The 25,000-nt window shown below is 44.4% G+C and overlaps 1 protein-coding gene across 1 annotated transcript in view; it reads left to right on the top strand.

The window, feature by feature from the left end:
- Positions 1–22,652, top strand: part of LOC112240592 (fibrillin-1-like) — a gene marked incomplete at its 5' end in the record, with an annotated part of 109,543 nt that extends 86,891 nt beyond the window's left edge. Inside the window, 14 exon segments of the mRNA XM_042314308.1 lie at positions 1–88; positions 184–303; positions 579–701; positions 3,469–3,600; positions 4,036–4,161; positions 4,251–4,457; positions 5,185–5,310; positions 6,658–6,780; positions 7,794–7,910; positions 14,661–14,789; positions 15,036–15,155; positions 16,656–16,884; positions 17,717–17,954; positions 22,557–22,652. The exon segment at positions 1–88 is cut by the window's left edge and continues 38 nt beyond it. Of these exon segments, the coding sequence (XP_042170242.1) occupies positions 1–88; positions 184–303; positions 579–701; positions 3,469–3,600; positions 4,036–4,161; positions 4,251–4,457; positions 5,185–5,310; positions 6,658–6,780; positions 7,794–7,910; positions 14,661–14,789; positions 15,036–15,155; positions 16,656–16,884; positions 17,717–17,954; positions 22,557–22,637 (1,959 nt within the window).
- Positions 22,653–25,000: the final 2,348 nt, after the last annotated feature.

The following is a 25,000-nucleotide window of genomic DNA, read 5'->3' as shown; positions in this document are numbered from 1 at the left end:
AACGGTCAGTGTATCAACACGGACGGGTCGTTCCGATGTGAGTGTCCCTTTGGCTTCCGACTCGACACCTCAGGGATCAACTGTGAAGGTAGGTGTTAACCTTACACACACACACACACACACACACACTCTCTCTACCAGTAATGGAGTAATTGTGAAACAGATGGTATTTGTGTTTCGTAGATACTAATGAGTGTGACCTGGGGAACCCGTGTGGAAATGGAACGTGCACTAACGTGATTGGAGCGTTTGAGTGTGCATGTGACGAAGGCTTCGAACCCGGACCCATGATGTCTTGTGAAGGTATGCTCACTCTGACACACTTTCTAGCATACTAGGAAGAACCCTATGTAGCATACTAGGAAGAACCCTATGTAGCATACTAGGAAGAACCCTATGTAGCATACTAGGAAGAACCCTATGTAGCATACTAGGAAGAAACCTATGTAACATACTACATACTACATACATTTCTGTTCCGTCCCCACAACCTGACTTTTCTCTTATCTTCTCCCTCACCCCCCTCCTCTCTCTCTCCCTCGCTCTTTCACCCCCCCGTCCCCGTCCCCCGTCTCCAGATGTGAATGAGTGTTCCCAGAATCTTTTGCTGTGTGCGTTCCGCTGCGTGAACGTGATTGGTTCCTACGAGTGTAAATGTCCAACAGGCTACGTGCTGCGAGAGGACAAGAGGATGTGCAGAGGTAAAGCTAATGCAGCGACTGGAATCTGCTATAGATATCTACTATAGGCCTGTATGGACTGGAATCTGCTATAGATATCTACTATAGGTCGTAGGGACTGGAATCTGCTATAGATATCTACTATAGGCCTGTAGGGACTAGAATCTGCTATAGATATCTTACTATAGGCCTGTAGGGACTGGAATCTGCTATAGATATCTACTATAGGTCTGTAGGGAATGGAATCTGCTATAGATATCTACTATAGGCCTGTAGGGACTGGAATCTGCTATAGATATCTTACTATAGGTCTGTAGGGACTGGAATCTGCTATAGATATCTTACTATAGGCCTGTAGGGACTGGAATCTGCTATATATATCTTACTATAGGCCTGTAGGGACTAGAATCTGCTATAGATATCTACTATAAGCCATAGGGACTGGAATCTGCTATAGATATCTACTATAGGCCTGTAGGGACTGGAATCTGCTATAGATATCTACTATAGGCCTGTAGGGACTGGAATCTGCTATAGATACCTACTATAGGCCTGTAGGGACTGGAATCTGCTATAGATATCTACTATAGGTCTGTAGGGACTGGAATCTGCTATAGATATCTACTATAGGCCTGTAGGGACTGGAATCTGCTATAGATATCTTACTATAGGTCTGTAGGGACTGGAATCTGCTATATGTGTCTTACTATAGGCCGTAGGGACTGGAATCTGCTATAGATATCTACTATAGGCCGTAGGGACTGGAATCTGCTATAGATATCTACTATAGGCCTGTATGGACTGGAATCTGCTATAGATATCTACTATAGGTCTGTAGGGAATGGAATCTGCTATAGATATCTTCCAGTCCCTGGAATCTGCTATAGATATCTTACTATAGGCCTGTATGGACTGGAATCTGCTATAGATATCTACTATAGGTCTGTAGGGACTGGAATCTGCTGTAGATATCCTACTATAGGTCTGTAGGGACTGGAATCTGCTATAGATATCTTACTATAGGTCTGTAGGGACTGGAATCTGCTATAGATTTCTTACTATAGGCCTGTAGGGACTGGAATCTACTATATATATCTACTGTAGGCCTTAGGGACTGGAATCTGCTATACATATCTACTATAGGCCTGTAGGGACTGGAATCTGCTATAGATATCTACTATAGGCCATAGGGACTGGAATCTGCTATAGATATCTTACTATAGGTCTGTAGGGACTGGAATCTGCTATAGATATCTACTATAGGCCTGTAGGGACTGGAATCTGCTATAGATATCTTACTATAGGCCTGTAGGGACTGGAATCTGCTATAGATATCTAGTAGGGACTGGATTTAAGCAATAAGGCCTAAGGGGTGTAGTATAGGGCCAATGTACCACGGCTAAGGGCTGTTCTTAAGCACAACGCACAGAGTGCCTATTGCTATTATAAACTGGTTACCAATGTAATTAGAGCAGTAAACATTTGTTTGTTATTGTCACGTTCGTCATAAGAAGGAGACCAATGTGCAGCGTGATAAGAATACATACTTCTTATAATGAAGAATAAAAACTGAACAATCTATACAAAACAACACAAACGCTATGATACACGCGTACTGACACATAGACAATAACCCACAAAACCAAAATGGAAAATGGCAACCTAAATAGGATCCCCAATCAGAGACAACGATAAACAGCTGTCTCTGATTGGGAACCAATTCAGGCCACCATAGACCTACATGTACCTAGACATACTAAAACCCCATAGATATACAAAAAACCCTAGACAGGGCAAAACACCTAGACAATACAAAAACTAAACCAACCACCCTTGTCACACCCTGACCTAACCAAAATAATAAAGAAAACAAAGATAACTAAGGTCAGGGCGTGACAGTTATACCCATGGTATACGGTCTGATATACCATGGCTGTCAGCCAATCAGCATTCAGGGTTTGAATCACCCAGTTTATAATATACTATAGATATCTTAAAATCAAATCAAATCAAATTTTATTTGTCACATACACATGGTTAGCAGATGTTAATGCGAGTGTAGCGAAATCTTACTTTAGGGCCTGTAGGTATGGCAGTGACTGGAATCTGCTATAGATACTAAATGGACTGTAGAGACTGTAGGTACAGCAGGGACTGGAATCTGCTATAGATACTAAATGGACTGTAGAGACTGTAGGTACAGCAGGGACTATGGGAATGTAGAGAAACATTCAACATTCCATAGTCTGTCGTCAGTACAGTGCAGCTAAACCAGAAATGTCTTTTAGGATTCTGAGGTGACAGTTACTTCTCATCCCCGGTGACGTCACTGTATGAGGCTTCAGCTATCTACCATCTTACATAAGGCTTGGTGTCTCCACCTCACCCCTGCCTCAACTCTCTGTATCGGAATAAGACTTTATAAACACTGTGTGGGAGAGAGAGAGCATAACAAGGGTTTTACAAGGGGAGGAGAGGGAACCAGTGTTGAGTCAGAGACAGACAGGAGACAGGAGGAAGATGTCAGTGTGTGGACTATAGGCTGGTATTTACATTACTATTATAAACAGACCTTTATATACTCTGGGAGGGCTGGAAACACACATCCTCTGTTACCCAGGAAAGCACTTTGTCACACACATACACACATGCACACGCGCACACACACACACAAGCTTCGACACACTCGTGCACAAATTCATGCATGCTCACACACACACACTCAGATACAAGCACACACATTATTGTACACACACTCACGGTGTGTGTTCTCTCCCCTCCCCTGCAGACCAGAATGAGTGTGAGGATGGGCTGGATGACTGTGAGAGCAGAGGGATGCGCTGTAAGAACCTCATCGGGACCTACATGTGTATCTGTAACCCTGGTTACACACGGGCCCCTAACGGAGAGGGCTGCATAGGTAAGACACACACACTAACACATACAATTCTGGTTTTATCACCAGTTCATGGCTGGTCTATGTTATGGGGTTATTCAATTCACATATACACCAAACTTACCAAGACACCAAAGAGGAGTATGATCCCATACAATGTACACACACACAATATTCCTATCATCTACTTGTAGTAGCAAACAATACATGTGCTAATGGATCTGTAGTTCATGTAGGGTGCCGTTGAGGTTAGAACCATCACACTTCATGGGGATTTGTCCATCTGGTGAACTACTGCAATAAACTGACATTCATCTCACAATATCTGATATAGTTTTATGCAGACTACCCAGCAGATCTGTTCTGGATTTAATCACTACATCTCCACCGTGTGTGTGTGTGTGTGTGTGTGTGTGTGTGTGTGTGTGTGTGTGTGTGTGTGTGTGTGTGTGTGTGTAGATCTGAACGAATGCTCTGCTAAGCCAGGTATCTGTGAGAACGGTCGTTGTGAGAACACGGTTGGAAGCTATCGCTGCAGGTGTGACCAAGGCTTCAGCGCCAACCCTACACAGACTGAATGTATAGGTAAATACACCCCTTTCTCTACATCTTTCTCACTCACACTCTCACTCTATCTCTCACTCACTCTCTCTCTCTCTCTCCCTCTCATCTAGATAACCGCCAGGGACTGTGTTTCACGGAGGTGTTGACTACACTGTGCCAGATGCAGTCCAGTAGCAGGAACAGTGTGACTAAGTCTGAGTGTTGCTGTGACGGAGGACGAGGCTGGGGCTCTAACTGTGAGCTGTGTCCTCTTCCTGGGACCACACACTACAAGAAGATGTGTCCACTGGGGCCCGGATACACAACAGACGGCAAAGGTAGAAATACTCACTCATATCTATACACAACCCTGCACCATGGATGGTACACAATCACTAGTCCACTGAGCTAAAGCCGAGGCAATAGCTCTGTGACATCACATTGTCTTCAGGTCTCACCAAACTACCTCCACTTTATGGACGGTTGGGATCTACCTGAGGACTACTCAGGCAAATGCAGATGAGTGTGTGTTTATTAGGATAATGTTGGAGTTGACAGGACTCTCTCTCCCTCAGACATTGATAAGTGTGTTTATTATGATAATGTTGTAGTTGACAGGACTCTCTCTCCCTCCGACATAGATGTGTGTGTTTATTAGGATAATGTTGTAGTTGACAGGACTCTCTCTCCCTCCGACATAGATGAGTGTGTGTTTATTATGATAATGTTGTAGTTGACAGGACTCTCTCTCCCTCCGACATAGATGAGTGTGTGTTTATTATGATAATGTTGTAGTTGACAGGACTCTCTCTCCCTCCGACATAGATGAGTGTGTTTATTAGGATAATGTTGTAGTTGACAGGACTCTCTCTCCGTCAGACATTGATAAGTGTGTGTTTATTTTGATAATGTTGTAGTTGACAGGACTCTCTCTGCCTCAGACATAGATAAGTGTGTATTTATTATGATAATGTTGGAGTTGACAGGACTCTCTCTCCCTCAGACATTGATAAGTGTGTGTTTATGATGATAATGTGGTAGTTGACAGGACTCTCTCTCCCTCAGACATAGATGAGTGTCGTGTGATGGGGAACCTGTGTGTGAACGGACAGTGTGTCAACAGCCTGGGCTCCTACAGCTGTGTGTGTAAAACTGGGTACACCACAGACATCACTGGCACCCTGTGTGTGGGTAAGACTACGACACTAACACTGTCTAAGGTCCAGCCCCAAATCACACTCTATTTCCTACTTAGTGCACTACCTTTGACCAGGCTTTCTCCTCCTGTGTAGATATGGATGAGTGTAACTTCTCTCTCTCCTGTGTAGATGTGGATGAATGTGACTTCTCTCTCTCCTGTGTAAATATGGATGAGTGTAACTTCTCTCTCTCCTCTCTAGATATGGATGAGTGTAACTTGTCTCTCTCCTGTGTAGATATGGATGAGTGTAACTTCTCTCTCTCCTCTCTAGATATGGATGAGTGTAACTTGTCTCTCTCCTGTGTAGATATGGATGAGTGTAACTTCTCTCTCCTCTCAAGATATGGATGAGTGTAACTTGTCTCTCTCCTGTGTAGATATGGATGAGTGTAACATGTCTTTCTCCTGTGTAGATATGGATGAGCGTAACTTGTCTCTCTCCTGTGTAGATATGGATGAGTGTAACTGGTCTCTCCTGTGTAGATATGGATGAGTGTAACTTGTCTCTCCTGTGTAGATATGGATGAGTGTAACTTGTCTCTCCTGTGTAGATATGGATGAGTGTAACTTGTCTCTCTCCTGTGTAGATATGGATGAGTGCAACTTGTCTCTCCTGTGTAGATATGGATGAGTGTAACTTGTCTCTCCTGTGTAGATATGGATGAGTGTAACTTGTCTCTCCTGTGTAGATATGGATGAGTGTAACTTGTCTCTCCTGTGTAGATATGGATGAGTGTAACTTGTCTCTCTCCTGTGTAGATATGGATGAGTGCAACTTGTCTCTCCTGTGTAGATATGGATGAGTGTAACTTGTCTCTCCTGTGTAGATATGGATGAGTGTAACTTGTCTCTCCTGTGTAGATATGGATGAGTGTAACTTCTCTCTTCTCTCTAGATGTGGATGAGTGTAACTTGTCTCTCCTGTGTAGATATGGATGAGTGTAACTTGTCTCTCCTGTGTAGATATGGATGAGTGTAACTTGTCTCTCCTGTGTAGATATGGATGAGTGTAACGTGTCTCTCCTGTGTAGATATGGATGAGTGTAACTTGTCTCTCCTGTGTAGATATGGATGAGTGTAACTTTTTTTTCCGTTGTAGATTTGGATGAGTGTAACGTGTCTCTCCTGTGTAGATATGGATGAGTGTAACTTGTCTCTCCTGTGTAGATATGGATGAGTGTAACTTTTTTTTCCGTTGTAGATTTGGATGAGTGTAACGTGTCTCTCCTGTGTAGATATGGATGAGTGTAACTTGTCTCTCCTGTGTAGATTTGGATGAGTGTAACGTGTCTCTCCTGTGTAGATATGGATGAGTGTAACTTGTCTCTCCTGTGTAGATATGGATGAGTGTGTGCAGGCTCCTAAGCCGTGTAACTTCCTCTGTAAGAACACAGAGGGAAGCTACCTCTGTTCCTGTCCCAGAGGATACATCCTGCAGGAGGACGGCAAGAGCTGCCGAGGTGAGACATGCACAGACACACACACACAACAACACACACACAGTCACAGTCACAGTGACAGCCTCACACACACAGTGTGTGCATTTCCGTGTATGTGGTGAGCAGAGATTGTGATCTGTTGCGTCTGGTAGGTCATGTGTTTATCAGTGTGTATGGTCAGTTTGGGGAGTTTATACAAACATAATTAGTCCATATTGCTCATTACCACTCTTGGCGACAGCTATGTTTACAGTATCTACACATGCTCACGCACACAGACACGCACAGACACACACACTCAGACACACATACACACTCAGTCACTCACACAGACACATACACACAAACACACTCAGACACACACATTCAGACACACGCAAAAACTTTCTGCCTGGTTTCCACCATGTTTCCGGGGTCTGGTTCTGTGGCAGTTCATCAACAGGTCACTGACAGGAGAAGGACTGGAAACTAACTCTATACAGTTGTGGAGCTGGAATCTAACCTTTACTCTCTCTATCCCTCTCTCTCTCTCTCTTCCCCCTCTCTCTATCCCCCTCTCTCTCTATCCCTCTCTCTCTCTATCCCCCTCTCTCTCTATCCCCTCTCTCTCTATCCTCCTCTCTCTCTATCCCCCTCTCTCTCTATCCCCCTCTCTCTCTATCCCTCTCTCTCTCTCTTTCCCCCTCTCTCTATCCCCCTCTCTCTATCCCCTCTCTCTATCCCCCTCTCTCTATCCCCTCTTTCCCTATCCCCCTCTCTCTATCCCCCTCTCTCTCTCTATCCCCCTCTCTCTCTCTCTATCCCCCTCTCTCTCTCTATCCCCTCTCCCTATCCCCCTCTCTCTAACCCCCTCTCTCTATCCCCCTCTCTCTCTATCCCCCTCTCTCTATCCCCCTCTCTCCCCTCTCTCTCTCTCTATCCCCCTCTCTCTCTATCCCCCTCTCTCTCCCCCTCTCTCTCTCTCTCTCCCCCTCTCTCTCTATCCCCCTCTCTCTCTCTCTCCCCCTCTCTCTCCTCTCTCCCCCTCCTCTCAGATCTGGATGAGTGTCAGAGCAAACAGCACAACTGTCAGTTCCTGTGTGTGAACACCATTGGAGGATTCACCTGCAAATGTCCTCCAGGCTTCACCCAGCACCATACTGCCTGCATAGGTAACACACACACACACACACACACACACACACACAAACTCCTCCCTCCTCCACTCGACTAGGCTTTACAAACATAACCAAATGTAGCCACTTATCTTCCATCTCTCCCCATAAAAAGTCTCTTTAATGTTCTCCGTCTGCTATCACACATCAGATTGGGCTCAACTGAACTGTCACCATGACAACTTAACAATGACTTGTTGTGGAATTTTGCAGTCTGTTGCCATGGTTACAACAGGGGTTTTCCATTCCGCACTTCAGCTCCCATGACTTTGTGGCTAGACAGCCTCCCTCTGTCCATTGGTCAATCAGCCAGTCAGTCTGTGGTGAATTAGTTTTACCTAGCCCGAGTAACAAGGTGGGTGAAGGTTGCATATTTGAGACCATTCCATTGGTCCTGCACTGGCCAAGGTCAAACAGATGCACCCAGTCAGTCAGTCAGTCAGTAAATCAGTCGGTAAGTCACTCAGACAGTCTGTTGTTGACCAATGGTCTTTCTCTCTCTACCTCTCGCTCACCCCCACTCTCCCCTCTCTCCTCCTCTCTTCTCCCGCTCTCCTTCCAGATAGTGATGTCTCTCTCTCTCTGTAGATAGTAATGTCTCTCTCTCTCTGTAGTTAGTAATGAGTCTCTCTCTCTCTCTCTGTAGATAGTAATGAATGTCTCTCTCTCTGTCGATAGGAATGAATGTCTCTCTCTCTGTAGATAGTAATGTCTCTCTCTCTCTCTGTAGATAGTAATGTCTCTCTCTCTCTGTAGATAGTAATGAGACTCTCTCTGTAGATAGTAATGTCTCTCTCTCTCTCTGTAGATAGTAATGTCTCTCTCTCTCTGTAGATAGTAATGTCTCTCTCTGTAGATAGTAATGTCTCTCTCTGTAGATAGTAATGTCTCTCTCTGTACATAGTAGATCAAATCAAATCAAATCAAATCAAATTTTATTTGTCACATACACATGGTTAGCAGATGTTAATGCGAGTGTAGCGAAATGCTTGTGCTTCTAGTTCCGACAATGCAGTAATAACGAGCAAGTAATCTAACTAACAATTCCAAAAAAAACTACTGTCTTATACACAGTGTAAGGGGATAAAGAATATGTACATAAGGATATATGAATGAGTGATGGTACAGAGCAGCATAGGCAAGATACAGTAGATGATATCGAGTACAGTATATACATATGAGATAAGTATGTAAACCAAGTGGCATAGTTAAAGTGGCTAGTGATACATGTATTACATAAGGATGCAGTCGATGATATAGAGTACAGTATCAACGTATGCATATGAGATGAACAATGTAGGGTAAGTAACATTATATAAGGTAGCATTGTTTAAAGTGGCTAGTGATATATTTACATCATTTCCCATCAATTCCCATGATTAAAGTGGCTGGAGTAGAGTCAGTGTCATTGACAGTGTGTTGGCAGTAGCCACTCAATGTTAGTGGTGGCTGTTTAACAGTCTGATGGCCTTGAGATAGAAGCTATTTTTCAGTCTCTCGGTCCCAGCTTTGATGCACCTGTACTGACCTCGCCTTCTGGATGACAGCGGGGTGAACAGGCAGTGGCTCGGGTGGTTGATGTCCTTGATGATCTTTATGGCCTTCCTGTAGCATCGGGTGGTGTAGGTGTCCTGGAGGGCAGGTAGTTTGCCCCCGGTGATGCGTTGTGCAGACCTCACTACCCTCTGGAGAGCCTTACGGTTGAGGGCGGTGCAGTTGCCATACCAGGCGGTGATACAGCCCGCCAGGATGCTCTCGATTGTGCATCTGTAGAAGTTTGTGAGTGCTTTTGGTGACAAGCCGAATTTCTTCAGCCTCCTGAGGTTGAAGAGGCGCTGCTGCGCCTTCCTCACGATGCTGTCTGTGTGAGTGGACCAATTCAGTTTGTCTGTGATGTGTATGCCGAGGAACTTAAAACTTGCTACCCTCTCCACTACTGTTCCATCGATGTGGATGGGGGGTGTTCCCTCTGCTGTTTCCTGAAGTCCACAATCATCTCCTTAGTTTTGTTGACGTTGAGTGTGAGGTTATTTTCCTGACACCACACTCCGAGGGCCCTCACCTCCTCCCTGTAGGCCGTCTCGTCGTTGTTGGTAATCAAGCCTACCACTGTTGTGTCGTCCGCAAACTTGATGATTGAGTTGGAGGCGTGCATGGCCACGCAGTCGTGGGTGAACAGGGAGTACAGGAGAGGGCTCAGAACGCACCCTTGTGGGGCCCCAGTGTTGAGGATCAGCGGGGAGGAGATGTTGTTGCCTACCCTCACCACCTGGGGGCGGCCCGTCAGGAAGTCCAGTACCCAGTTGCACAGGGCGGGGTCGAGACCCAGGGTCTCGAGCTTGATGACGAGCTTGGAGGGTACTATGGTGTTGAATGCCGAGCTGTAGTCGATGAACAGCATTCTCACATAGGTATTCCTCTTGTCCAGATGGGTTAGGGCAGTGTGCAGTGTGGTTGAGATTGCATCGTCTGTGGACCTATTTGGGCGGTAAGCAAATTGGAGTGGGTCAAGGGTGTCAGGTAGGGTGGAGGTGATATGGTCCTTGACTAGTCTCTCAAAGCACTTCATGATGACGGATGTGAGTGCTACGGGGCGGTAGTCGTTTAGCTCAGTTACCTTAGCTTTCTTGGGAACAGGAACAATGGTGGCCCTCTTGAAGCATGTGGGAACAGCAGACTGGTATAGGGATTGATTGAATATGTCCGTAAACACACCGGCCAGCTGGTCTGCGCATGCTCTGAGGGCGCGGCTGGGGATGCCGTCTGGGCCTGCAGCCTTGCGAGGGTTAACACGTTTAAATGTCTTACTCACTTCGGCTGCAGTGAAGGAGAGACCGCATGTTTCCGTTGCAGGCCGTGTCAGTGGCACTGTATTGTCCTCAAAGCGGGCAAAAAGTTATTTAGTCTGCCTGGGAGCAAGACATCCTGGTCCGTGACTGGGCTGGGTTTCTTCCTGTAGTCCGTGATTGACTGTAGACCCTGCCACATACCTCTTGTGTCTGAGCCGTTGAATTGAGATTCTACTTTGTCTCTGTACTGGCGCTTAGCTTGTTTGATAGCCTTGCGGAGGGAATAGCTGCACTGTTTGTATTCAGTCATGTTACCAGACACCTTGCCCTGATTAAAAGCAGTGGTTCGTGCCTTCAGTTTCACACGAATGCTGCCATCAATCCACGGTTTCTGGTTAGGGAATGTTTTAATCGTTGCTATGGGAACGACATCTTCAACGCACGTTCTAATGAACTCGCACACCGTATCAGCGTATTCGTCAATGTTGTTGTCTGACGCAATACGAAACTCCCAGTCCACGTGATGGAAGCAGTCTTGGAGTGTGGAGTCAGCTTGGTCGGACCAGCGTTGGACAGACCTCAGCGTGGGAGCTTCTTGTTTTAGTTTCTGTCTGTAGGCAGGGATCAACAAAATGGAGTCGTGGTCAGCTTTTCCGAAAGGGGGGCGGGGCAGGGCCTTATATGCGTCGCGGAAGTTAGAGTAACAATGATCCAGGGTCTTTCCACCCCTGGTTGCGCAATCGATATGCTGATAAAATTTAGGGAGTCTTGTTTTCAGATTAGCCTTGTTAAAATCCCCAGCTACAATGAATGCAGCCTCCGGATAAATCGTTTCCAGTTTGCAGAGAGTTAAATAAAGTTCGTTCAGAGCCATCGATGTGTCTGCTTGGGGGGGATATATACGGCTGTGATTATAATCGAAGAGAATTCTCTTGGTAGATAATGCGGTCTACATTTGATTGTGAGGAATTCTAAATCAGGTGAACAGAAGGATTTGAGTTCCTGTATGTTTCTTTCATCACACCATGTCACGTTGGCCATAAGGCATACGCCCCCGCCCCTCTTCTTACCAGAAAGATGTTTGTTTCTGTCGGCGCGATGCGTGGAGAAACCCGCTGGCTGCACCGCTTCGGATTGCGTCTCTCCAGTTAGCCATGTTTCCGTGAAGCAGAGAACGTTACAGTCTCTGATGTCCCTCTGGAATGCTACCCTTGCTCGGATTTCATCAACCTTGTTGTCAAGAGACTGGACATTGGCAAGAAGAATGCTAGGGAGTGGTGCACGATGTGCCCGTCTCCGGAGTCTGACCAGAAGACCGCTTCGTTTCCCTCTTTTTCTGAGTCGTTTTTTTTTTTTTTTTTTTTTTTTTTTGGTCGCTGCATGTGAACCATTCCGTGGCACTGGTTGTAAGGCAGAACACAGGATCCGCATCGCGGAAAACATATTCTTGGTCGTACTGATGGTGAGTTGACGCTGATCTTATATTCAGTAGTTCTTCTCGGCTGTATGTAAAGAAACCTAAGATGACCTGGGGTACTAGTGTAAGAAATAACACGTAAAAAAACAAAAAACTGCATAGTTTCCTAGGAACGCGAAGCGAGGCGGCCATCTCTGTCGGCGCCGGAAGTACTTTGACTAATGTCTCTCTCTGTAGATAGTAATGTCTCTCTCTCTCCGTAGATAGTAATGAATGTCTCTCTCTCTGTAGATAGTAATGTCTCTCTCTCTCTCTGTAGATAGTAATGTCTCTCTCTCTGTAGATAGTAATGTCTCTCTCTGTAGATAGTAATGTCTCTCTCTGTAGATAGTAATGTCTCTCTCTGTAGATAGTAATGAGTCTCTCTCTCTGTAGATAGTAATGTATCTCTCTCTCTGTAGATAGTAATGTCTCTCTCTGTAGATAGTAATGTCTCTCTCTGTAGATAGTAATGTCTCTCTCTCTGTAGATAGTAATGAGTCTCTCTCTCTGTAGATAGTAATGTATCTCTCTGTAGATAGTAATGAATGTCTCTCTCTCTGTAGATAGTAATGTCTCTCTCTCTCCGTAGATAGTAATGAATGTCTCTCTCTCTGTAGATAGTAATGAGACTCTCTCTCTGTAGATAGTAATGTCTCTCTCTCTGTAGATAGTAATGAGTCTCTCTTTCTGTAGATAGTAATGTATCTCTCTGTAGATAGTAATGAATGTCTCTCTCTCTGTAGATAGTAATGTCTCTCTCTCTCCGTAGATAGTAATGAATGTCTCTCTCTCTGTAGATAGTAATGAGACTCTCTCTCTCTGTAGATAGTAATGTCTCTCTCTCCGTAGATAGTAATGAATGTCTCTCTCTCTGTAGATAGTAATGAGACTCTCTCTCTCTGTAGATAGTAATGTCTCTCTCTCTCCGTAGATAGTAATGTCTCTCTCTCTCTCTGTAGATAGTAATGTCTCTCTCTCTCCGTAGATAGTAATGTCTCTCTCTCTCCGTAGATAGTAATGTCTCTCTCTCTCTCCGTAGATAGTAATGTCTCTCTCTCTCTCCGTAGATAGTAATGTCTATCTCTCTCTCTGTAGATAGTAATGTCTCTCTCTCCGTAGATAGTAATGTCTCTCTCTCTCTCCGTAGATAGTAATGTCTCTCTCTCTCTCCGTAGATAGTAATGAATGTCTCTCTCTCTCTCTGTAGATAGTAATGTCTCTCTCTCTCTGTAGATAGTAATGTCTCTCTCTCTCCGTGGATAGTAATGAATCTCTCTCTCTCTCTGTAGATAGTAATGTCTCTCTCTCTCTCTGTAGATAGTAATGTCTCTCTCTCTCTGTAGATAGTAATGTCTCTCTCTCTCTGTAGATGGTAATGAGTCTTTCTCTGTAGATAGTAATGTCTCTCTCTCTCCGTAGATAGTAATGAATGTCTCTCTCTCTGTAGATAGTAATGAGACTCTCTGTAGATAGTAATGTCTCTCTCTCTCTCTGTAGATAGTAATGTCTCTCTCTCTCTCTCTCTGTAGATAGTAATGTCTCTCTCTCTCTGTAGATAGTAATGTCTCTCTCTCTCTGTAGATAGTAATGTCTCTCTCTCTCTCTGTAGATAGTAATGTCTCTCTCTCTCTGTAGATAGTAATGTCTCTCTCTGTAGATAGTAATGTCTCTCTCTGTAGATAGTAATGTCTCTCTCTGTAGATAGTAATGTCTCTCTCTCTCCGTAGATAGTAATGAGACTCTCTCTCTCTGTAGATAGTAATGTCTCTCTCTCTCTCTGTAGATAGTAATGTCTCTCTCTCTCTGTAGATAGTAATGTCTCGCTCTCTCTCTGTAGATAGTAATGTCTCTCTCTCTCTGTAGATAGTAATGTCTCTCTCTCTCTCTCTCTGTAGATAGTAATGTCTCTCTCTCTGTAGATAGTAATGTCTCTCTCTCTCTGTAGATAGTAATGTCTCTCTCTCTGTAGATAGTAATGTCTCTCTCTCTCTGTAGATAGTGATGTCTCTCTCTCTGTAGATAGTAATGTCTCTCTCTCTCTGTAGATAGTAATGTCTCTCTCTCTGTAGATAGTAATGTCTCTCTCTCTCTGTAGATAGTGATGTCTCTCTCTCTGTAGATAGTAATGTCTCTCTCTCTCTGTAGATAGTAATGTCTCTCTCTCTCTGTAGATAGTAATGTCTCGCTCTCTCTCTGTAGATAGTAATGTCTCTCTCTCTCTGTAGATAGTAATGTCTCTCTCTCTCTCTCTCTGTAGATAGTAATGTCTCTCTCTCTGTAGATAGTAATGTCTCTCTCTCTCTGTAGATAGTAATGTCTCTCTCTCTGTAGATAGTAATGTCTCTCTCTCTCTGTAGATAGTGATGTCTCGCTCTCTCTGTAGATAGTAATGTCTCTCTCTGTAGATAGTAATGAGTGTCTCTCTCTCTCTGTAGATAGTAATGAATGTCTCTCTCTCTTTCTGTAGATAGTAATGAATGTCTCTCTCTCTCTCTGTAGATAATAATGAATGTGGGTCGGACCCTGCTCTGTGTGGCTCTAATGGTGTGTGTCAGAACAGCCCAGGCAGCTTCAACTGCGAGTGTACTAGAGGATTCTCAATGGACCCCAATGGACAGAGCTGTGAAGGTCAGCCAATCACTGCCTCTCTCGGGATCAGCTGACTCCATACCCTAGGCACTTTATATGGATCTGAAATTATCAGATAGGTATAGGCAATATGGCAATAACTCCACTATAAACAGGGATTTGGTAGAAACTTCACCTTTTTGCTTGTACCTATCCAGTACAGTTAGATAACTGTATGGCCACATAACTATTGTAATGCTGTGTGTGGGGGTGTTTGTTTGTGTGTGTGTGTGGTTTCCCTGGCAGATATGGATGAGTGTGATGGTAACCACCGTTGTCAACATGGCTGTCAGAACCTGGTGGGAGGGTACCGGTGTAGCTGTCCTCAGGGATACCTACAACACTATCAATGGAACCAGTGTGTCGGTGAGTGGTACAGACTCTCTCTCTCTTTCTCTCAATCCTTCTCCCCCCCTGTCTGTCTGTCTTCTGTCTTTCTCTCCCCCCTGTCTGTCTGTCTTCTGTCTTTCTCTCCCCTGTCTGTCTGTCTTCTGTCTTTCTCTCCCCTGTCTGTCTGTCTGTCTGTCTGTCTGTCTGTCTGTCTGTCTGTCTGTCTTTCTCTCTCCCCTGTCTGGCTGTCTGTCTTCTGTCTTTCTCTCCCCCTGTCTGTCTGTCTGTCTTCTGTCTTTCTCTCCCCGCCCTGTCTGTCTTCTGTCTTTCTTCTCTTTCCCCTGTCTGTCTGTCTTCTGTCTTTCTCTCTTTCTCTCCCCCTGTCTGTCTGTCTTCTGTCTTTCTCTCCCCCTTGTCTGTCTGTCTTCTGTCTTTCTCTCCCCCTGTCTGTCTGTCTTCTGTCTTTCTCTCCCCCTGTCTGTCTGTCTTCTGTCTTTCTCTCTTTCTCTCCCCCCCCTGTCTGTCTGTCTTCTGTCTTTCTCTCCCCCCCCTGTCTGTCTGTCTTCTGTCTTTCTCTCCCCCTGTCTGTCTGTTTGTCTTCTGTCTTTCTCTCCCCCCTGTCTGTCTGTCTTCTGTCTTTCTCTCCCCTGTCTGTCTCTCCCCCCTGTCTGTCTCTCCCCTGTCTGTCTGTCTGTCCTGTCTGTCTGTCTGTCTGTCTGTCTGTCTGTCTGTCTGTCTGTCTTCTGTCTTTCTCTCCCCCTGTCTGGCTGTCTGTCTTCTGTCTTTCTCTCCCCTGTCTGTCTGTCTGTCTTCTGTCTTTCTCTCCCCGCCCTGTCTGTCTGTCTTCTGTCTTTCTCTCCCCCTGTCTGTCTGTCTTCTGTCTTTCTCTCCCCCTTGTCTGTCTGTCTTCTGTCTTTCTCTCCCCCCCCTGTCTGTCTGTCTGTCTTCTGTCTTTCTCTCTTTCCCCCCACCTGTCTGTCTGTCTTCTGTCTTTCTCTCCCCACCTGTCTGTCTGTCTTCTGTCTTTCTCTCCCCACCTGTCTGTCTGTCTTCTGTCTTTCTCCCCCTGTCTGTCTGTCTTCCTCTCCCCCTGTCTGTCTGTCTTCTGTCTTTCTCTCCCCCCTGTCTGTCTGTCTTCTGTCTTTCTCTCCCCCCTGTCTGTCTGTCTTCTGTCTTTCTCTCTCCCTCAACATCAAATCTACATCCCTTTCCTGGAAGTTGAACTTGTTCCTCTCTAGATTACTGGAAGAGCTCCCTCCCTGAGTCACTGTTCTACATGAACACTGTTGTTATAACTGAGTCGCTGGCACTTTAACTTGACTCTACTGATGGGAATTACAGCATTGATATTCAGTGGCCTTTCCCAAAAAGAACACGGCCAATGTTTATCAGATGAACCGGTACTACAGATGGTTTCCTCATTCCCTTCAAGAGTTTCTCAGTATTGTTTGTGTTCTCTGGCCGAGGTTTGACCCATATTTGACATGTGTTTGTTTTGTTGACTTCCTGTCTGTGTTGTTTGCTTCCTGTGGTCAGATGAGAACGAGTGCCAGAACACTCAGATCTGTGGGGGAGCGTCGTGCCATAACACCCTGGGGAGCTTCCGTTGCCTCTGTCCCACTGGGTTCAACTACGGAGACCAGGGGGGGTGCAGTGACATCAACGAGTGCTCCTCCTCCTCTAATCCATGTAACTACGGCTGTTCCAACACAGACGGAGGGTATCTCTGTGGCTGTCCACCTGGATACTACCGCGCTGGACAGGGGTGAGTGATTGAGACTGTGTATGTGTTATGTGTTGTGTTGTGTGTGTGTGTGTGTGTGTGTGTGTGTGTGTGTGTGTGTGTGTGTGTGTGTGTGTGTGTGTGTGTGTGTGTGTGTGAGTGAGTGAGTGAGTGAGTGGTGAGTGAGGTGAGTGGTGAGTGAGTGGTGAGTGAGTGAGTGGTGGTGAGTGAGTGAGTGAGTGGTGAGTGAGTGAGAGAGAGTGAGTGAGAGAGAGAGAGAGAGAGAGAGAGAGAGAGAGAGAGAGAGAGAGAGAGAGAGAGAGAGAGAGAGAGAGAGAGAGAGAGAGAGAGAGAGAGAGAGAGAGAGAGAGAGATCTACCCAGGTGCAATATCATTACCAATTTTGATGGATAGTTGTTTGGTTTAGCAACAAAACCAACACGTGCGTAACTATGGGACAAAACAGACAGGGTTGGCTTAGATTGTTGACAACATGTAAACTACATTTTGTCTCTGATATTTATTGAAAACATATATAAATGTGCACAATGTCTCTCAAATACATCGTTACAGTTGTTGGTTAGCTAGCTAGCGAATGTTAGCCATATTAGCATTGTAATGAAATCAGTCAAAACCCCTAAAAAAGACATGGTATCAAGAACAAGATGAAACTAGCTGAAACGAGTCACTTTATTGTCATTGTTGGTAGCTATCTGGCCATCCACAATCACAACAACACATAGACCCCTGCCCCATTGAAGTGTGCACATTGTTTTGGTGATGTTGTCAGCTAGCCCATGTATACGCAAGATGGTGTTTGGGTATGATTTTATGCCCTGTGTGTGTGTGATTGACTCCTTTCTGTGTGTTCCAGGCACTGTGTGTCAGGCGTGGGCTTTGGTAGTGGTGTGAGTCTGGGCCAGGGAGGAGGAGGAGGAGGAGGAGGAGGAGGAGGAGGAGGAGGAGGAGGAGGAGGAGGGGCAGCAGAGGTGGGTGACAACGATCTGTCTCCTGAGGCCTGCTACGAGTGTAAGATCAACGGTTACCCCAAGAAGGGGCGCAAACGCCGCGACACCAACTCAACGCTGGAGCAACCTCTGGACAATGCACAGGTAATGTCTGTCTGTCTTGGTCTGGTGGCCCCTAGAATGGTCATGCTATCATGTCTTGCCTGCTCTTCACTGAATCCGTAGTACAGATTAACTGTGTGGTTCTGTGTTGTGTCATCAGGATCCGGAGTGTTGAGTGTTGTCAATGTTTACATAATCCACCTACTACATGGTCCTGTGTCCTCAGCATCAGGAGACAGGGAACCTGGACAGTGTTACACATCATATATCTGTATAATACTGTATGTAACCTGTCCTGTGTCCTCAGCATCAGGAGACAGTGAGTCTGGACAGTGTTACACATCATATATCTGTATAATACTGTATGTAACCTGTCCTGTGTCCTCAGCATCAGGAGACAGTGAGTCTGGACAGTGTTACACATCATATATCTGTATAATACTGTATGTAACCTGTCCTGTGTCCTCAGCATCAGGAGACAGTGAGTCTGGACAGTGTTACACATCATATATCTGTATAATACTGTATGTAACCTGTCCTGTGTCCTCAGCATCAGGAGACAGTGAGTCTGGACAGTGTTACACATCATATATCTGTATAATACTGTATGTAACCTGTCCTGTGTCCTCAGCATCAGGAGACAGTGAGTCTGGACAGTGTTACACATCATATATCTGTATAATACTGTATGTAACCTGACCTGTGTCCTCAGCATCAGGAGACAGTGAGTCTGGACAGTGTTACACATCATATATCTGTATAATACTGTATATCTATGTAACCTGTCCTGTGTCCTCAGCATCAGGAGACAGTGAGTCTGGACAGTGTTACACATCATATATCTGTATAATACTGTATGTAACCTGTCCTGTGTCCTCAGCATCAGGAGACAGTGAGTCTGGACAGTGTTACACATCATATATCTGTATAATACTGTATGTAACCTGTCCTGTGTCCTCAGCATCAGGAGACAGTGAGTCTGGACAGTGTTACACATCATATATCTGTATAATACTGTATGTAACCTGACCTGTGTCCTCAGCATCAGGAGACAGTGAGTCTGGACAGTGTTACACATCATATATCTGTATAATACTGTATGTAACCTGTCCTGTGTCCTCAGCATCAGGAGACAGTGAGTCTGGACAGTGTTACACATCATATATCTGTATAATACTGTATGTAACCTGTCCTGTGTCCTCAGCATCAGGAGACAGTGAGTCTGGACAGTGTTACACATCATATATCTGTATAATACTGTATATCTATATGTAACCTGTCCTGTGTCCTCAGCATCAGGAGACAGTGAGTCTGGACAGTGTTACACATCATATATCTGTATAATACTGTATGTAACCTGTCCTGTGTCCTCAGCATCAGGAGACAGTGAGTCTGGACAGTGTTACACATCATATATCTGTATAATACTGTATGTAACCTGTCCTGTGTCCTCAGCATCAGGAGACAGTGAGTCTGGACAGTGTTACACATCATATATCTGTATAATACTGTATGTAACCTGTCCTGTGTCCTCAGCATCAGGAGACAGTGAGTCTGGACAGTGTTACACATCATATATCTGTATAATACTGTATGTAACCTGTCCTGTGTCCTCAGCATCAGGAGACAGTGAGTCTGGACAGTGTTACACATCATATATCTGTATAATACTGTATGTAACCTGTCCTGTGTCCTCAGCATCAGGAGACAGTGAGTCTGGACAGTGTTACACATCATATATCTGTATAATACTGTATGTAACCTGTCCTGTGTCCTCAGCATCAGGAGACAGTGAGTCTGGACAGTGTTACACATCATATATCTGTATAATACTGTATGTAACCTGTCCTGTGTCCTCAGCATCAGGAGACAGTGAGTCTGGACAGTGTTACACATCATATATCTGTATAATACTGTATAGTGAGTCTGGACAACCTGTCCTGTGTCCTCAGCATCAGGAGACAGTGAGTCTGGACAGTGTTACACATCATATATCTGTATAATGTATACTGTATGTAACCTGTCCTGTGTCCTCAGCATCAGGAGACAGTGAGTCTGGACAGTGTTACACATCATATATCTGTATAATACTGTATATCTGTATGTAACCTGTCCTGTGTCCTCAGCATCAGGAGACAGTGAGTCTGGACAGTGTTACACATCATATATCTGTATAATACTGTATATCTATAACCTGTCCTGTGTCCTCAGCATCAGGAGACAGTGAGTCTGGACAGTGTTACACATCATATATCTGTATAATACTGTATATCTAACCTGTCCTGTGTCCTCAGCATCAGGAGACAGTGAGTCTGGACAGTGTTAAGACACATCATATATCTGTATAATACTGTATGTAACCTGTCCTGTGTCCTCAGCATCAGGAGACAGTGAGTCTGGACAGTGTTACACATCATATATCTGTATAATACTGTATGTAACCTGTCCTGTGTCCTCAGCATCAGGAGACAGTGAGTCTGGACAGTGTTACACATCATATATCTGTTAATACTGTATGTAACCTGTATACTGTATGTAACCTGTCCTGTGTCCTCAGCATCAGGAGACAGTGAGTCTGGACAGTGTTACACATCATATATCTGTATAATAGCTGATATCTCAAAGTGCTGTCCTGTGTCCTCAGCATCAGGAGACAGTGAGTCTGGACAGTGTTACACATCATATATCTGTATAATACTGTATGTAACCTGTCCTGTGTCCTCAGCATCAGGAGACAGTGAGTCTGGACAGTGTTACACATCATATATCTGTATAATACTGTATGTAACCTGTCCTGTGTCCTCAGCATCAGGAGACAGTGAGTCTGGACAGTGTTACACATCATATATCTGTATAATACTGTATGTAACCTGTCCTGTGTCCTCAGCATCAGGAGACAGTGAGTCTGGACAGTGTTACACATCATATATCTGTATAATACTGTATGTAACCTGTCCTGTGTCCTCAGCATCAGGAGACAGTGAGTCTGGACAGTGTTACACATCATATATCTGTATAATACTGTATGTAACCTGTCCTGTGTCCTCAGCATCAGGAGACAGTGAGTCTGGACAGTGTTACACATCATATATCTGTATAATACTGTATATCTGTATGTAACCTGACCTGTGTCCTCAGCATACACATCATATATCTGTATAATACTGTATATCTGTATGTAACCTGTCCTGTGTCCTCAGCATCAGGAGACAGTGAGTCTGGACAGTGTTACACATCATATATCTGTATAATACTGTATATCTATGTAACCTGTCCTGTGTCCTCAGCATCAGGAGACAGTGAGTCTGGACAGTGTTACACATCATATATCTGTATAATACTGTATGTAACCTGTCCTGTGTCCTCAGCATCAGGAGACAGTGAGTCTGGACAGTGTTACACATCATATATCTGTATAATACTGTATGTAACCTGTCCTGTGTCCTCAGCATCAGGAGACAGTGAGTCTGGACAGTGTTACACATCATATATCTGTATAATACTGTATGTAACCTGTCCTGTGTCCTCAGCATCAGGAGACAGTGAGTCTGGACAGTGTTACACATCATATATCTGTATAATACTGTATATCTGTATGTAACCTGTCCTGTGTCCTCAGCATCAGGAGACAGTGAGTCTGGACAGTGTTACACATCATATATCTGTATAATACTGTATGTAACCTGTCCTGTGTCCTCAGCATCAGGAGACAGTGAGTCTGGACAGTGTTACACATCATATATCTGTATAATACTGTATGTAACCTGTCCTGTGTCCTCAGCATCAGGAGACAGTGAGTCTGGACAGTGTTACACATCATATATCTGTATAATACTGTATATCTGTAAACCTGTCCTGTGTCCTCAGCATCAGGAGACAGTGAGTCTGGACAGTGTTACACATCATATATCTGTATAATACTGTATGTAACCTGTCCTGTGTCCTCAGCATCAGGAGACAGTGAGTCTGGACAGTGTTACACATCATATATCTGTATAATACTGTATATCTGTATGTAACCTGTCCTGTGTCCTCAGCATCAGGAGACAGTGAGTCTGGACAGTGTTACACATCATATATCTGTATAATACTGTATATCTGTATGTAACCTGACCTGTGTCCTCAGCATCAGGAGACAGTGAGTCTGGACAGTGTTACACATCATATATCTGTATAATACTGTATATCTGTATGTAACCTGTCCTGTGTCCTCAGCATCAGGAGACAGTGAGTCTGGACAGTGTTACACATCATATATCTGTATAATACTGTATGTAACCTGTCCTGTGTCCTCAGCATCAGGAGACAGTGAGTCTGGACAGTGTTACACATCATATATCTGTATAATACTGTATATCTATATGTAACCTGTCCTGTGTCCTCAGCATCAGGAGACAGTGAGTCTGGACAGTGTTACACATCATATATCTGTATAATACTGTATGTAACCTGTCCTGTGTCCTCAGCATCAGGAGACAGTGAGTCTGGACAGTGTTACACATCATATATCTGTATAATACTGTATATCTATATGTAACCTGTCCTGTGTCCTCAGCATCAGGAGACAGTGAGTCTGGACAGTGTTACACATCATATATCTGTATAATACTGTATATCTGTATGTAACCTGTCCTGTGTCCTCAGCATCAGGAGACAGTGAGCCTGGACAGTGTTCAAATCAAATCAAATCAAATTTATTTATATAGCCCTTCGTACATCAGCTGATATCTCAAAGTGCTGTACAGAAACCCAGCCTAAAACCCCAAACAGCAAGCAATGCAGGTGTAGAAGCACGGTGGCTAGGAAAAACTCCCTAGAAAGGCCAAAACCTAGGAAGAAACCTAGAGAGGAACCAGGCTATGTGGGGTGGCCAGTCCTCTTCTGGCTGTGCCGGGTGGAGATTATAACAGAACATGGCCAAGATGTTCAAATGTTCATAAATGACCAGCATGGTCAAATAATAATAAGGCAGAACAGTTGAAACTGGAGCAGCAGCACGGCCAGGTGGACTGAAGACAGCAAGGAGTCATCATGTCAGGTAGTCCTGGGGCATGGTCCTAGGACTACTGGTCCTGTTACACATCATATATCTGTATAATACTGTATGTAACCTGTCCTGTGTCCTCAGCATCAGGAGACAGTGAGTCTGGACAGTGTTACACATCATATATCTGTATAATACTGTATGTAACCTGTCCTGTGTCCTCAGCATCAGGAGACAGTGAGTCTGGACAGTGTTACACATCATATATCTGTATAATACTGTATGTAACCTGTCCTGTGTCCTCAGCATCAGGAGACAGTGAGTCTGGACAGTGTTACACATCATATATCTGTATAATACTGTATGTAACCTGTCCTGTGTCCTCAGCATCAGGAGACAGTGAGTCTGGACAGTGTTACACATCATATATCTGTATAATACTGTATATCTGTATGTAACCTGTCCTGTGTCCTCAGCATCAGGAGACAGTGAGTCTGGACAGTGTTACACATCATATATCTGTATAATACTGTATGTAACCTGTCCTGTGTCCTCAGCATCAGGAGACAGTGAGTCTGGACAGTGTTACACATCATATATCTGTATAATACTGTATATCTGTATGTAACCTGACCTGTGTCCTCAGCATCAGGAGACAGTGAGTCTGGACAGTGTTACACATCATATATCTGTATAATACTGTATGTAACCTGACCTGTGTCCTCAGCATCAGGAGACAGTGAGTCTGGACAGTGTTACACATCATATATCTGTATAATACTGTATGTAACCTGTCCTGTGTCCTCAGCATCAGGAGACAGTGAGTCTGGACAGTGTTACACATCATATATCTGTATAATACTGTATGTAACCTGTCCTGTGTCCTCAGCATCAGGAGACAGTGAGTCTGGACAGTGTTACACATCATATATCTGTATAATACTGTATATTACTGTATGTAACCTGTCCTGTGTCCTCAGCATCAGGAGACAGTGAGTCTGGACAGTGTTACACATCATATATCTGTATAATACTGTATATCTGTATGTAACCTGTCCTGTGTCCTCAGCATCAGGAGACAGTGAGTCTGGACAGTGTTACACATCATATATCTGTATAATACTGTATGTAACCTGTCCTGTGTCCTCAGCATCAGGAGACAGTGAGTCTGGACAGTGTTACACATCATATATCTGTATAATACTGTATGTAACCTGTCCTGTGTCCTCAGCATCAGGAGACAGTGAGTCTGGACAGTGTTACACATCATATATCTGTATAATACTGTATGTAACCTGTCCTGTGTCCTCAGCATCAGGAGACAGTGAGTCTGGACAGTGTTACACATCATATATCTGTATAATACTGTATATCTGTATGTAACCTGACCTGTGTCCTCAGCATCAGGAGACAGTGAGTCTGGACAGTGTTACACATCATATATCTGTATAATACTGTATGTAACCTGTCCTGTGTCCTCAGCATCAGGAGACAGTGAGTCTGGACAGTGTTACACATCATATATCTGTATAATACTGTATATCTATATGTAACCTGTCCTGTGTCCTCAGCATCAGGAGACAGTGAGTCTGGACAGTGTTACACATCATATATCTGTATAATACTGTATATCTGTATGTAACCTGTCCTGTGTCCTCAGCATCAGGAGACAGTGAGTCTGGACAGTGTTACACATCATATATCTGTATAATACTGTATGTAACCTGTCCTGTGTCCTCAGCATCAGGAGACAGTGAGTCTGGACAGTGTTACACATCATATATCTGTATAATACTGTATGTAACCTGTCCTGTGTCCTCAGCATCAGGAGACAGTGAGTCTGGACAGTGTTACACATCATATATCTGTATAATACTGTATGTAACCTGTCCTGTGTCCTCAGCATCAGGAGACAGTGAGTCTGGACAGTGTTACACATCATATATCTGTATAATACTGTATATCTGTATGTAACCTGTCCTGTGTCCTCAGCATCAGGAGACAGTGAGTCTGGACAGTGTTACACATCATATATCTGTATAATACTGTATATCTGTATGTAACCTGACCTGTGTCCTCAGCATCAGGAGACAGTGAGTCTGGA

The sequence above is a fragment of the Oncorhynchus tshawytscha genome, unplaced genomic scaffold (assembly GCF_018296145.1).
Source record: "Oncorhynchus tshawytscha isolate Ot180627B unplaced genomic scaffold, Otsh_v2.0 Un_contig_5576_pilon_pilon, whole genome shotgun sequence".
Classification (NCBI taxonomy): Eukaryota; Metazoa; Chordata; class Actinopteri; order Salmoniformes; family Salmonidae; genus Oncorhynchus; species Oncorhynchus tshawytscha.
The sequence above is the reverse complement of the archived record's forward strand: the minus strand, read 5'-3'. Positions and strand labels throughout refer to the sequence as shown.